Source organism: Moschus berezovskii, chromosome 3 (assembly GCF_049115385.1).
Source record: "Moschus berezovskii isolate FMDL1 chromosome 3, NW_MosBer_1.0, whole genome shotgun sequence".
Taxonomy (NCBI): Eukaryota; Metazoa; Chordata; class Mammalia; order Artiodactyla; family Moschidae; genus Moschus; species Moschus berezovskii.
Genome location: NC_142462.1, coordinates 109,297,220 through 109,312,526, shown reverse-complemented (window position 1 = coordinate 109,312,526; position 15,307 = coordinate 109,297,220). Strand labels below are relative to the sequence as shown.

The following is a 15,307-nucleotide window of genomic DNA, read 5'->3' as shown; positions in this document are numbered from 1 at the left end:
CTCCACCTCTTTCACTTAGTAGCCCCCAAAATACTTCATGGAAATCCACCCTTTTCTAACCACTATCCTGGTTCTCTCCCTTCCAGCCAGTATCCAGCTGCAGAAGTGGTCAACTTTGGCACCTGGTTCCTCTTCAGCTTCCCCATCTCCCTCATCATGCTGGTGGTCAGCTGGTTCTGGCTGCACTGGCTGTTCCTGGGCTGCAAGTGAGTCCTAGGGCCCTGAGAGCAAGGCTCTCCCATCCATCCAGGGCCATAGCCCAAGCCCTGGGGGTGACACGCAACTGGGAGCTGCCAAATAACCATCAAGGATGCTTAGAAGAGAAGGCAGTGGAGTAGACAAGGACTCAGGCATCATGTTTTCTAGACACGTGGACTTTGCACTTCTCTATGAGCTCTACGATGTAATGTTCTTAAGGTCAATCGACTGGTTAGAGGAAGGCCTGGATTCATAAAAAGTCTGAATGGGAGAGTAGTTAATGTCGTTTCATGGAGAGTAATTTGAACTAATTTCTAAAGAAATGACTCCAAGTAGAAGTTGCCTTAGGCTTAATTTTATAGACGTGACTGATTTATACTTAATAATTGTATGAAATATGCTCATATCACTCAAAATAACATTAGACATTCCTCTTGCAATACCATTTCTAATATTAATCTACTTAGCCAGCTTTCCATTACCGATGCTTACTCCAAATTTGACCAGTTTCAAACACATAAAGGAAAGATATACCTGATGTTTTGCTTTTAGTCCAGGGGACCCAACTTTCCCATTGCTCAGGGAATGTTCTCTAAGCTGAGCTTTTAAAAAAAAATAACTCAAGACACAATCATCAAATCAATGACAACTGTATACTTCTATGCTCCCAGTATTGCTAACTGAAAACTAATACCCACGTTCACCCCAAACAACCCTGTCTCTAGACAGACAGACAGACACACACACACACACACTGCTACGTGTGCTTGCAAAAAATAAATACATAAGCATCTACATACATATGCCACATCACAATGATTCTCACTTATGTAAAGGATGAGTGTGTAGGGACTTCCCTGCAAGTCCAGTGGCTAAGACTCTGCGCTTCCAATGCAGGGGGCACAGGTTCGATTCTGGTTCAGAATAGAACAGGACTCCACAAGCCACACGATGCTGCCTAATTAATTAGGTAATTAAAAAACCCAACTAGAAGCAGAAGAAAGATGAATGTGTAGAAACAACCAAACATAAATACCCTCACACAAGTCCACGAGACATGACTTCACATTTATATACCAGAGGTTCACCCGCGAAGCTGGGGAGAAGGCTGCTGAGAAGCTGTGTTGACTTGGCAGATGAGGTCACCTGACAGGCAGAACAGGGGGAGAGAAGAACCGTCACAGCCAGTGGTTTAGTGTTTGCTTACGACTTGCTCTCCACTTGCTTTCAGAAGTGGCCTTCCTTCCTCTGCTCATTCTTCCCTTCTCAGTTTTAAAGAGACCTGCTCTCTGAGTAAGAAGAAGAAGACCAAAAGGGAGGAGTTATCAGAGAAGAGGATCCAAGAGGAATATGAGAAGCTGGGAGCCATTACGTAAGAATCAGCCCTTCATCCTTTTTCTCTTTCCCCAGGAGAAAATCACAGCAGGTAAAGCGCGCAAAGAAGCAGCTTTGTTCTTGGTGGCCTCCTGAGCTGGGGGAGTTTTCCAGTGCAAATAGAGGTGCTAGTTAATGCCAAAGTCAAGCTGGCCCCCAGGCCCTAGGGGCCACCCTTCCCCGTTGCTGTATTCCAAGTAGTTGAGCAGAAGCTGTGTCTCAAGTCTCCAGTCCTGGAACCCTGATCGCAAGAGCATCCCAAAGCAAAGTGAGGAGGCCAAGCGAAACGTCCCAGTCCCTGGAGGAGGTCTTCCTGTTTTCTCTTCCAGCTACCCGGAAATGGTCACTGGATTCTTCTTCGTCCTGATGACTGTGCTGTGGTTTACTCGGGAGCCTGGCTTTGTTCCTGGTTGGGATTCCTTCTTTGAAAAGTAAACGATACTGTCTCTGTGAATGACCGCCTCACCCTAACTCTTTAGGCAGTACCCACCAGGGTCCCCCCTAGACTCTTAGGGATAGTCAGGAACCCAGGAAGCACTCTGTCCTCTTAAAAATTCCCCTTTCTTAGAGAAGTTGCAGTGCAGACTCAGGAAGAAAACAGTCTTTGGAGTCTGCCTCCAGGGTTGGGGTTAGGGGCTGCCACTTACCATCCACATGACCTTGGTCTTGCTACTTAAGTGCTTGTTTTGAGAGTTAAAGGAGAAAATGTACAGTAAAACACCACCTGCAAAGGCTATGGTCGCAGTGGCTGAGGCGTGTCCTGCCTCCCCATATTCCCGAGGGCCAGGGCCACAGGCCACAAGCTCTCAGAGCCAGCTTGTGACCCTCCCAGGAAAGAGAACGCCTCCTTTTCTCTTCTCCTCTGTCTAAAATAACTCCTGCTCACTCCTTCCAATAGGTCCATAAATTCACACTAAGATATCTACCCTAGCCAGGCCCTGCCTCCAGACATTAAATCCACCAGTGGATGGCATGGGAGCAGCTGGCCAGGAGGAAGGCTGAGGTCCCCACTAGACTAGGTGCCCTAGAAAGGCAGCACGTCCAGACAGGCTGCCGCGGGTCCAGCGTGGCACCTGGGCCTCCTGACTCTCCCCCCAGCTCTGCTTGTCTCTGGCAGGAAGGGCTATCGCACCGATGCCACCGTCTCTGTGTTCCTTGGCTTCCTCCTCTTCCTGATTCCAGCGAAGAAGCCTTGCTTCGGGAAAAAGAGAGATGGTGAGAGGAGTTCGCGGGAAGAGTCGGGGCTGGCTCCAGTCAAATAATGGTCTAAATTCAAAATTTCTGGAAGGAGCCTTACCAAAGCCCTTCTGACTCCTCCCGGCATAGCAGAGTATCCTCTCGTTCATCAAGACCCCTGTCTCCATGAATCAAACCAGGAGGGTTCATCTGGCTCTGCCTCCCTGTCTCCCTGTGATCTAGGGGAGGATCGGGAACCCTCACTGGGCATGGAGCCCATCATCACGTGGAAGGACTTCCAGAAGACCATGCCCTGGGAGATCGTCATTCTGGTGGGAGGAGGCTATGCTCTGGCTTCTGGCAGCAAGGTAACCCTTGAGTTGTCTTATTGGGCCAAGTATTTTTCATTATGTAAATTATGTAAAGCCAGTGGATTTACATAATGAGTCCTTATGGTTCTGGGAAGGAAGATTCAAAGGTGCTAAGAGGTGAATGTTCACCCAAGTCTCTGGGAAGGGAAGCCAGGAATGGACATCGTGTCCCACCCGGAACGTCTAAATGGCACTACTGGGAGCAGAGTTAGAGTCCCGGCACACAGGCATTCACATCTCGTGTATGGGCCCGCACTGCTGCAGGTAAGAGAAGTACTGGACTTTGTAGCCATCTCCGTCTGGGGATCTGACAGTAGTGACAGGTATAAGGGCCCAGAGATGCCCCAGACTGATCCCTCAGTTAGTCTGTATCCCTATCCTGAGGCCCTTTGGAGAATCTATGCTAAAGCGGGTGTAGATGCCCCCTGATTTCCTGAGTGGGAGGATTTGGGATGAGATCTTTTAAAGGGGGCTGGCAGGAAAGGGTTGATTTTCCTAACCCTTTCCTGAAGTAAACAACCGTTAATAATATGGTTAAGGTTCTCACTGTTTGCTTCCTGTCTTCTCTGTATGTTTAACACATTAACCCATTCTAAACTTGGCTCAGTTTTGACTGCCCATTGTGTGGGCCTCAATGCTATCTGCATCAGTAATAAGGTCCCTGGGTCCTCCACTTGGAAGGAACCATGGAGGACACGGGGTCCCCTAGCCCACCCAGGAGAGACTTCTTCCCTCCAGGACACCTCTGGTGACAGGAACAGCCCTGCACAGCCAGCAGAGAAGTCACTCTTGACTTTCAGTTCAGGTCTTCTGGATGTCTTCCACTCCTTGGTCTGGCTTTCTTCTCAGGAACCCTCTCCTCAGTAATAATTATTAAAACAATAGACACTTATTATATTCCCCTAGATCATGTTTTCTTCCAACTAAAACTCCCCAGTTCCTTTAACCATTCTTCATAGGAGTAGTGACCCCTGACCACACTGGTCTCTCTCCTTAGGACTCACTACACTTTGCCTTTGATCAAACACAGTCCAGGGGTGGTCAGTCTATTGCAGAGATGAGCAGTTATTAATAATAACTCAAGCCCTATCCTGTATTTTATGGAAGCTTTTACAAGGCTTCACTGGCACTCATGCCAATGTTTACACTGAAACCACAGTCAACTAATACCCTTTGTTCTTTTCATTGTTAGCCATTATTAAGCTTCAAGTCCTTCAATCAGTTCTGTATGTATGCTTTCAATATTTCTGATTCCAAGTTCATAATATTATATTTATCCTTGTTGAATTTCAGTGGTTAGTTTTGGCCACTGAGCCTAGCCTGGCAAGATTTTATTTTTTTTTTACCAAAATTGTACATGTACAGTTGGTATGGCTATAAAACCTACTCACTCTACTACTTTAATAATATAATTTAGATACGGTATATGTGATTCCTCCTGAATCTGAAATAATTTCAGAGTCTTAACATTAGTGAGGAAAATTCAATAAAAATGTTTTCATACCAAGGGTTTAAAAAATTAAGGTTTCTCTTATTGTGTTTTTCCCCCTAACTTTACAGTCTATTTATCAGTTTATTTCAAATTATAGTATAAGCTAGTTCTCCTGAAAAAAAAAAAACTGCCCTTATTTCACTTTACTTACAAGTACTATTGGATAACATGATAAATAATACTCCAATTCTTTATAAAACATACTGCTTCCACTCAGCTAACTTCTCTGCCTCCTCTGTCTTTGTCTGGTGAGCAGAGTTTTATGTGTCACAAGCAATAGAAATTACAGAGGTTCGAGGCACTGCACCCGCCATTAATTGAGACAGTCCTCACACATATTGCATTTACAGCTCAGTCAGCGGAGAAAAAAATAAAAAAGGAAGTGGCTCAAGGTAAAAATGGCTACATGAGAGAATTCTGAAGCCCTTCGGTTATCAGTCGTCTATGAGCGTGCCATGAAGTGGCCCGGGTGCTGTGGAGATGAAATGAGATTTTGATGAACTTGGAGAAGAAGGGAAAGGGTGGCTTGCTGACAACATAGTGAGGCCGTCCTTAATAGCAGAACATGAGTAGGGCCCGCAGTTTGAGGAATCATAAAATGTCTCACCCCGTTTCTCGCCCTAGTCCTCATTTCTTTATTGCATTTGCAGTCTGGAGGGTGAACAGGAAAAGTCAGAGCATGTCAACTAGAGAAGGGAGAGGGGGGAGGGTGGGGGAGCTGGAGAGTGCATAGGGCAACCTGGGGTTTTTTAAGAACATAAACTCAGTTGTGCCCTTCATTTTTAAGGGATGGGGAGAGCCCTCATCATTGGCAGATGAACATCTTCCAACCAAATGAAATACTCCAAGTGGAAATATTCATTTATTTGAGTTGATGTGTGTAGGTGTTGCTAATGGAAAAGGTTCAAGCCTTTATTTCATATTTACAAGAAGTATGGGCAGATGGTAAACCCTGATGTCAGCCGTGATGAGACCTGAACCTAACACGGGCTGAGGCTGAATGACCATCTCCAGGCTAGTGAGGTGGCACCTTCACCACAACATGGAGGCAGACCTGTAATTCCTCTCTCCCTCATTACTCACGTAAAATTTCCAATGTCCAGCCCTACCTACTTGGGCTCCAAAGACCAGAGGAAAAGTTACTATCCAAACATGGTGATAATTTGTTCCCTTTCATGGGTGATAACAGGAATAGATTTCAAAAGCAGGAATAAGGATTACACTTGGCAACCTGTGCAAAGGGCACTGTTGATTGAACGGACAGCATGACACTGTTGGAGGCTGGAGGAAGAGTAGCAGATTTGAAGCTGAGAGGCCCACTGCCCCCAAAGGTCTCCAATCCCTGCCAAGTCGTCACAGCGCCGAGGAGGATCACAGCAAGTGGAGGCTCTCCGTGCCCTGTGACGACGACTGACCAGGCAGCTCTAAGACTAAATGTGCAATCAATAAAAAAAAAACAAGAAGAATTTGCTGAGACCCTTGTGGTCCAGAGGCTAAGACTCCACACTCTCAGTGCAGAGGGCTCAGGTTTGATCCTTGGTCAGAGAACTAGATCCCGCATGCTGCAACTACGACCCAGCACAGCTAAATAAATAAATATTAAAAAAAAAAAAAAAAAGAATTCGCTGGGCTACACAGTGACTTAATCATAAAAAAAAAAAAAAAACACAGGAATGCCTGTGGATCCAGCCTGCCTAAAAATAGGGAGGCAAATTAGATGGCTCCTGGTGGTCCTGTCCAGCCCCCACCATCCCTGACCTTCTGGAGGCTAAGAGTGCCTCTCTCCTCACTGCATCACCTTGTCTCCCTGCAGACCTCCGGCCTCTCCACATGGATCGGGCAGCAGATGCTATCTCTGAGCAGCCTCCCACCATGGGCTGTCACCCTGCTGGCATGCATCCTGGTATCCATTGTCACAGAGTTTGTGAGCAACCCAGCCACCATCACCATCTTCCTGCCCATTGTGTGCAGTCTGGTGAGTAGAGCAGGGCTCTGAGACATCCAGTAACTGATACGTAACAGATAATAAAAGCAAGAGCTCTAGACACCCTTCTCAAAAGCCGAGGCTTAGTTTAGGGGCAGTTCTGAATGGAAACAGGAATGGACAAGAAAACTGTAAAAGCCTAGGATTCTAATACCCCACAATCGCCATCCATCTTTGTCTACTATGAAAGTGAAGTCAAAGTCGCTCAGTCGTGTCCGACTCTTTGCGACCCCGGAATTCTCCAGGCCAGAATACTGGAGTGAGTAGCCTTTCCCTTCTCCAGGGATAAGACCTAATAGGAGGGCAGGAGAAATAGCTACAGAAAATGGAGACAAAAATGTTCCCAGAAGTACTCTCAGCTGCAGAGACCAAAACCACAGCTCTGTCATCACTGCCTCCACCCATCTTCTCTGTCCAGGAGATTCTGAGAATTATGAGCAATGCCAGCCTCATTCCTGGGTCTCAGAACAATCTGTGATTAACGAAGTAGGTGTTTGCGCAGTCGGATGGTGGCGGTGGAGCCACCGGCAGATCTCAGCCTGGCTAAGCAGCCCCAGAGGTGATCCACCAAACACAATGCTGCTTCCATCCCATTCTGTGAGGTGGAACCTGTAAGATGAAGGCTCTTCCTCATCTCCAACAAGATAATATCCTCCTACTCTATCAGCCCCAAACTCCTCCCACTCAGCCACTCTCTGCTCACTGCTCCCTCCAACTTCCTCTCATCAGCCCGCCTGCGTGAGTGCAGGAATGCACTTAAAACGTGGTACCATTGAGGGTAAGACCACAGGTTCCCACAGGTTCAAGTCCCACGTAAGGCAGTTATCTTACCTCGGGGGGAAAAAAAAAAAAAAAAACTTAGTTCTGCACTCTAAGAGCAAGCGATGTCTACCTCAGTCAATGCAACTTATTCATGAGATTTGTGTTGCAAGAATTTCTCAGCTGAAGCATCAAATTTTAAAACTACTCCCTTAGACCCGCACCAAGAAATGAAACATCCCTTCTAGTAGGGAGGCAACTTGGAGTCCATGTTTCTATGGGGAGTGAGTGAGCAGCAGGGACCCATCCAAAGAGCCTGGGACTACGTGCTTTTGAGGGCGTGGTTTAACTGTCCGTCGCACATGGTATCCAGTCAAGGGCAGCTGACACCCAGTCATCATTTAGGCACACTCGTGATGGTAAGCATGGCAAATGCAAGTCTAACCTTCATGCTAATGTTTCTGTGAATTCTCTCTTTTCCTAGTCTGAAACGCTGCAAATAAATCCACTCTACACCCTGATCCCGGTCACCATGTGCATCTCCTTTGCAGTGATGCTGCCAGTGGGCAATCCCCCCAACGCCATTGTCTTCAGCTATGGGCACTGCCAGATTAAAGATATGGTGAGTCATGGGTGGCCTCTTCCCACCAGGCCCACCTGCCATGAAGACAGGGATGAGTGGCCCTATATAGCCTTCTAAAGTTTATTATTTTATAAGCAGCACCCCTGATCTGTCATAGCTCAGCCCCAGGGTGGCAGAAAGAATGGTCCTGGTGAAAGGTTTTTCTTTGGTCCACAAACATCAAGAATAGCAATCATGTGCTCTCCCCAGCCCTAATCTGGGAAAAGGCTGGGACCGACCCGGGGTGTGACCCACTCTGGAAGCTGAGAGCTTGTTCTAGTCTTTGCTCAGTTCCTGCACTGAATCGTGGGGATGTTGGCCCGGAGTTACTGGCTTATTCATAAAAGGTTAAGTGTGAGACACTTTATGAACTGAGGGTGAAAGATACTTTGTAAGAACAAGATCCTTCTCCCTGTCCAACCCTCTCCCCAGGCAAGAAACCCCCAAAGCAACAACCATAAAATGAAGCACCCATAGCTCATTTCTTAGTTTTCAGCGAGGCTCACAAAACATGGCTTGGAGGGGACACTTTGCGGCTGGTTTTGGTGTGGGGCCACCCTCCACCCCTCAGCCTACACTCACTGCCGTGCTTCTCGACTCCCAGGGCTGACGAGTTTGGGGAGGGAGGAGCCCCTCATACAGGTAACTGGGCCCGGCTGACTGAAATGGCCCATGCTGGGGGCTAGTTTTTCACTCCAATCCAAACTAGATTTTGGCAGCCCTGTAAATATCAAACGGAGAAAAGGAAGAAAGAGCTTCAGGCTAGGAGCAGATACTCAGATCCTCTCTACTCTCAAAATGATCATCCGAGTCATCTGAATTACCTCAGGAAGGGGGTCACAGCCACCCCTCTGTCCCCCTCCACCCCCAGATCTGACTGCACAGCCCTAGCCACTCCTGCCGAGCTCCACCACAACTCTCCTGTCCCCTCGACCTCCCCCTGCACCCCCGATCCTGCTCCCTCTGCCAAGTGCTCCCGCCGCTCACCCCCAGCCTTTACCCTGGAATCAAGGAACCAGAGCCAGTCATTTTTAAAGGCATCAGATGACGAGCAGTGAGCCAGTCCTGGGTTCTAGCCCCAGCCTGGGGACTGACTCAAGACTTCACTTTCCTCACCTGCTAAGTGAGCACATTCAGCCCAGATGCTGTGTGGTCCCTCTCAGCTCTAAATGACCTTCACTTAGCTCCTTTAGAACCCGCTTCCTCTCGCCGCTGGAAAATGTGGGCAGTTCTCCATGCCCAAAGGCCCGGGGGGACAGGATGATTCATAAGTACAGGGTTTGGGCCAGAAGGCAGAAGGGCGGCTCATCGAGTCATCAACCGTTTCCTGGCATTCACTTTTTCCCTTGCAACCTGCCCAACTCAGTCCCAGTTAGTGGGCTCATGGTGACACACTGCACGCCTGGTCATCACCCACTAGGATGCCAGCCCTCCTTAGTGTACACTTTCCGAGATGGCCCTGGCTCTGCCATCCTTCTTCCCCCCGTCCCCCTTCCACCTGGGCGTGTCAGTGCCATGACAGAAACGAAGCGGTCGGAGCCCTGGAGGTGACATTCCCTCAGGAGAAAGCAGCAAAGGCCCCATGCCACCAGCCAGGGCGCCGTGTCTGTCGCCTTTCTGTGGAAGGGCTGAGTGGAGGCGTCTGACCTGTGCCCAGGTGAACTCAAGGACACTACTTCCTTGAGCTGTTCCTCATGGGGAAAAGGCAACAGTCACAGAACACAGGCTCTCCCAGGAGGCCCCCACTGTGAAGGCCCAGTGAAGGCTCTGAGAGGCTTCTGCTTTAATGAGCTCCCTTCTATCTCAGCGAACACATTTCCCAGTCATGTAGCTGTTTTAGTGCAACTTAACATTCCAAGATCTGGCGTCCCAAGCACATACCTCCTAGGCCTCCATGCAATAGCGAGAGTGCTACAAAAGGAGATGCCAACGGCCGTCTCCCAGCCCCAAGTCCTTCCTGTCCGCCTGTCCTCTACAGGCCTGTGCCCGCTGAGGCACCACTAGAGTACCAGGGGGCAGTGACGGGAACAGGTCAGGGCCGTGCAGGGGGGCTGGGGTCACATCAGGAGGAGAGGCTCAGGCGGGGCACCTGGGCACTCGTGCTGTCCGCTCACGGTGACCGTGGGCTCTGCGCCCTGCCGCTTGTGTCCTGCAGGTGAAAGCTGGTCTGGGGGTCAATGTCATTGGCCTGGTGACAGTGATGGTGGCCATCAATACGTGGGGAATAAGCCTCTTCGACCTCAACACGTTTCCCGCCTGGGCCAAGGTCAGTAATATCACTGATCAGGCCTGACCCCTGTGGGCGAACAGCCCGACCCCAGGAGCAAGCAGCACCCGGCAGAGTCTAACCAACAGGCTGAGAGGGCCACCAAAAGCACAGGACCCCCTCAGAAGATTCCTCCGTCTTCCCCTCCAGTGACATGCAGAGCGTCTCCAAGCACAACGCACAGGCCCGGACGTCAGTGTCGTCCGCTCTGCCCTCCTGCCTCAGCACCGCAGCGCAAGGAAACCTAAAACCCTTCTCCCTCCCTTGGAGCTTGTCTCTCCAACCAGCTCTTTTGAAAGCCGCCGAGACAAAAGTCTGTCTTCGTTGCCCCTCAGAGGCTAAGCCTCACAAACTGACCAGTCCCACTGGGTTTGATGTTATTCTTAATTTTTCAGTCCTCTTTAGGAATAGAAAGAGAAAACCCAAATCATCCTACCAAGTGCAGAGAGTGAAACCAGTGTCATCTCCTCTTCGGGGGAAAAGTCCCACCCAAATCTGAGACCTGACGTCAGCTCCTTTCTCCTAGGTGTTTCTCGCCTAAGTTCTCTCCACAAAAGGGCAGTTCTTAGGGAGGCCTCTTTGTGGCAATCAGTACTCTTTTATCACTCCTCTTTCAAGTGTCTCTCTTCAATGGCTTCTCTATACCTTGGCACCAAATCCCTGCAAAGAAATAGTGTCCCCTTCAGAAAGAGGCTGGTGCTGTTCTCTGTCAAAGGAAAAGGAGGCAGAGAAAGAAGACACATTGAGATCAGTGTCCCTCTCTTCACTCAGCACTAACCATCAATACCACCGTGCTGGTTAAGCGCTGGGAGGAAGGAAAAACCTTCATAGTTCATACCTGTCTTACTAAGAAGGCAGAAACTGTGATTAAGACCACAGCACTATTAATGATATGTCGATGGGTTTTCTTCAGGAGATAATGAGTAGTTCATCCCTAAGAAGACAAGCACAGAAAGGTCCAAACACATCCGTCATTTTCTAAAAGTTGATGAGCCCCTGGAGGGGAGGGGAGATGTCTTATATCTCTTAAAAGTCTCCAGCAACTTATATGATACAGTAAACTGTGTGCGTGTCTGCTCAATAAATGTCTTCCTTGAAATGACTCCGGAAGTCCAGGCCTCCTCCTTCTTCCTGAACTGCACCCCTATCCCCATGACAGAAGTCTGCCACAGGACTGGATGTTGCTCCCAATCCCTCCAACGTGACACATTTCAGATTTCTACCATCAACTACTTGCTAAATACACCTTATGGGAAAAGAAGGAAATCACAGTTACAGCACTGCTTGAATTGATTTTAAGTTACTAATGACAGCAAGTGCAGTTTTCCGACAATGATTTACCAATAAAGTCACTCTCTTAGTTTATCGTATATGTGTGAGTTACAAAGTTTCTTTTATGCCAATCAAAAACCTGCACCAGGTTTCACCAGGAATATTACTGCTGCTTCCAGTTAGTGTAGGCCAAATGATCTGGCCACTTACAAAAGTGAGTGAGCCCAAATGAAATACCAATGTTAGGTACACTATGGCTGGTCTAAGGAACCAGCATCGCTACCGGTCATGTTGCTTTGAAATATTTCTGAGTCAGGACGTCACTCCTATTGTCAGGGTAGCCAAATGGTCGAGTGTCTGACCTGTTACAGAATTTAAGACACCAAACCTTTAAGTCAGACAACAAGGCAATGCACAGATAATCAGTAAGATGTTGGGAGTATAAACAAGCAAAAGGAGAAAGAAAAGGTGGCAGAGAATTAAGTGGACTTCAGACTTTCTTGGTGGGCCAGTGGCTAAGAATCTGCCTGCCAATTCAGGGGACACGGATTCAATCCCTGGGCTGGGAAGATTCCCCATCCTACAGGGCAACTGGGCCCACAAGTCCTAGGCCCGTGCTCCGTAACAAGAGAAGCCACTGCAATGAGAAGCTCTCACACAGCAACTAGAGAGAAAGCCCGCACGCAGCAATGAAGACCCAGTGCAGCCAAATATAAATTTAAAAAAAATTCAGTTGACTTAGAATGACTGGCCCTTGTCCAGCTATTTGAGACCCTGACTTGCTCTGAAACAGAAAGCAGAGCAGCTCCGTGAAGCTGCTGCCACGTCCACCAGGCGGCTAACACTCTCGAGCAGTCAGTTCAGAAAGGGTGTTTACTTTTGTCTGGTCAGTAGACCGAACAGCACTGTTCTGTCCCCAGACCAGAGATTCAGTCCAAAGAAGCCTGCTCATTCCAGATATGACTAACGAACATCAGCTATGACTAACAAACATCAGCTATGACTAACAACTCCTTGTCTTCTAAAATCACTCTGCTGCTGGACAGGACCTAACAGCTCTACTTAGTAGTGCTGTCTTTTGCAAATACATTAAATTTGATTCTTCTCTTCTCATATCACAACTCTATATGGGTGGAAAAGCTGTAAATGATCATCTTATACCAGCTCATTTTATAGCTGATGAAACTGAGAAACAGAAACACCAAGTACAGTTGCATGTTATTCTTGATTATACATCAAATTTTGCTTAAAGTTGTCCCGGAAATTCCTTTAAGTCACCCATGAAGTACACAGTATACAACCTTTTATGTTAGAATTCACATGAAACAAAGACTCGTGTGCCATTTTAGTAAGTAAAAAATAGCTCGTTTTTTCCTCCATTGTCAGAGTAGATCTCTTATTTAGCTGAACCCAAATAAAATGGGTGGCTTCATATTTAGACACCTGTTGGAAAAGTGCATCTCAACACTAGGATCACTCTCAGGCGAGCCAGATAACTGACCCACCGTTAAGACAGGGACCTGAGAGCACCCACGAGCTCAGGCAGCTGTCCTGGGGCCGCCCTCACTGAACAAATGCTGAGCATACCGCCCGCTCTATTTACAGGGCGCCTTCCGCTTGGCCCAGTCTGGTACAGCTGTACGTTTAAGAGCTGCACTTTTCCTATGCGGGCGCAGGACTCAGGTTTTGCAATGTCCCACCACACCCCAGGCACTTTCCACAAAACTTCACTGTTGGCTTGTTTCTCTCCCATGCCATCTGCTAGGTCTTCAGTGCTTGACTATGTGGCACCCAGATTTAGGAAAGGTATAAATAGAACATGTGAAAATCCAAGTTTCACAGACTCCCTATTAAGACCAGGCTACATCTCAAAGTATTTCCCCTTCACTGTCCTGCTTCTTTCCACGAGGCAAGGCGTTAACAGACAGTGGGGGAAAAAAGAACTCACTCATCTGAGTAAGGCTGGGAAATGCTACGTGCAAAGTTCAGGCTGGGGAGCTGAAGAAAAGTCTCCTTTGCTTCAGTACAGTATATAGTGTTCCTTCAGAGGAGTAACAGAGAGTGTATTTAAAATGTGGGAGAGTTTAGCAGAAAAGCAAACACCAGCACAGTATCTAGGGAGTGAACCACTCAGTGGAAATGAAAACATTATGCATGTTACACATGCTCCATGAACCCGTTACATACAGACAACTGGAAAACCCACACATCCTAACTTTTCTCTAGAGTCACAGAAATGAAAACTGAGTAAATGAGTTAGAAAGAAGCAAACAAAACTGTCCCTTTAAACCAAAAACTGCTTAATTATCACTTAATTAACACTAAATCAGAAGAGAGGTCTAAAGACATCAGCTGGTTACTTCAATTCATAAAATACAGTGCCAAGTAAGGTTCTTTTGGTTTTTTTCCTCTTTCTTTGGGTATTTTGTTTGGGAGATTACAGTTTAAGGATAAGGTTTCTAGTTCAATGTATTTTTTAGGTTCCAAACATCAACCCTGAAGTCTTACTTTTCACATGTGAGTAACTTTAGTAGTATTTTATGTAACCCTCCTTTTAAGGTCAGGAGTAACAGAAAGTCTCCTTAAATCACAACAGTGATTTTCAAACCTTTTAAAAAGAAAACAAGGAATGTGTCTCAGTGGCTCTTCCCATCCCTCCACTGCTTTGTGAGGCAAGGGGCTCAACAAAACACCTAGGGAATGCACCAGTGAGTGCCATCATTGTCATCCTCTAAAACCTGTGGTGGTTCTGGGTTCCTCTAACACTCTATCTCAGTGACGATAACCCTGCCTGAGAACTCAGAGCTCCTTTTCACTCCAGAAAGAATCTAAATCTAGCAGAGGGGCTCTGAAGGGTGACCAGGAAGTTGGCCTGTGTTCACTGTGGAGCAATTTATATGGTGAAGGTCACTTCCTGGATGGCTCCCACTGGAAGAAATGATCCCCCTCATCGAGGTTAAGTGTCACTTCTGATGGAAGTTCTAAGTCCAGATGAGTTTCAATTACAACGTATAATTACAGAAACCGAATATTATAACATCTAAGTGACCTTCATCCCCAAAGAAGCCAGTCTGGGAGAACACATCCACAAATAACAATGCTTCGTAGGTGATAAAAAAGAATCTGTCTTTGAAAACGGTTTTCTAAGTTTGTGGCATTTTGAATATTCTCAAGGATGGTAAATCTCTCTCCTTCAAGGTTGCAGTTCACTCTGCTAACAATCCAGTCATTCAAGAGCAAACCCTGTAAGCCAGGTGGTGTGATCAATGCGGATACTATAGATTTTCATCAACAAAGCAAGTGACCAAAGAATAATAAATTTTGCACAGTTCATAGACTTTTGCTCCAAAAGCAAGTGCAGGGCAGAAAAAAAAAAAAAAGTATTCGGACCAAAAGCAACATGTTTGGACTAGTATCTACTATTTATTGGATAATTTGTAAAGCACTGCACTACACGTCACACACATTATTTCAGCTGTTTCTCATGGAAGCCCTCTGAGGTAGGTACAGAGAATACAACAGTTTCAGAAAAAGAAGCTGCTTCCCCCTGATCACACTTCAAGGGAGAAGTCAGTCCATAATATGATCCTAATCTGTCTCACACACCAGTACAACTCAACAGGGACAAAACTCATCTCCATGTATGAAAGATCCATGTTTTCCAAGAGAAGCAGAATCATTTCGTTTTATCATCACAGTAACAGTAGCATCACTGTCTGGAAAAAAGGTCTCTAAGCCATTCTTCCAGTTTACCGATTCTGCTAAAATGTCCTCAGAAATGGCATTATCAGTG

The 15,307-nt window shown here is 47.1% G+C and overlaps 1 protein-coding gene across 1 annotated transcript in view; it reads left to right on the top strand.

The window, feature by feature from the left end:
• SLC13A4 (solute carrier family 13 member 4) overlaps nucleotides 1–11,274 on the top strand; it is a 43,360-nt gene extending 32,086 nt beyond the window's left edge. Inside the window, exons 9-16 of the mRNA XM_055421321.2 lie at nucleotides 87–206; nucleotides 1,469–1,570; nucleotides 1,902–2,003; nucleotides 2,690–2,787; nucleotides 2,992–3,116; nucleotides 6,425–6,586; nucleotides 7,839–7,976; nucleotides 10,132–11,274. Of these exons, the coding sequence (XP_055277296.1) occupies nucleotides 87–206; nucleotides 1,469–1,570; nucleotides 1,902–2,003; nucleotides 2,690–2,787; nucleotides 2,992–3,116; nucleotides 6,425–6,586; nucleotides 7,839–7,976; nucleotides 10,132–10,269 (985 nt within the window). The 3' untranslated portion in view covers nucleotides 10,270–11,274. The remainder of the gene's footprint in view (nucleotides 1–86; nucleotides 207–1,468; nucleotides 1,571–1,901; nucleotides 2,004–2,689; nucleotides 2,788–2,991; nucleotides 3,117–6,424; nucleotides 6,587–7,838; nucleotides 7,977–10,131) is intronic.
• Nucleotides 11,275–15,307: the final 4,033 nt, after the last annotated feature.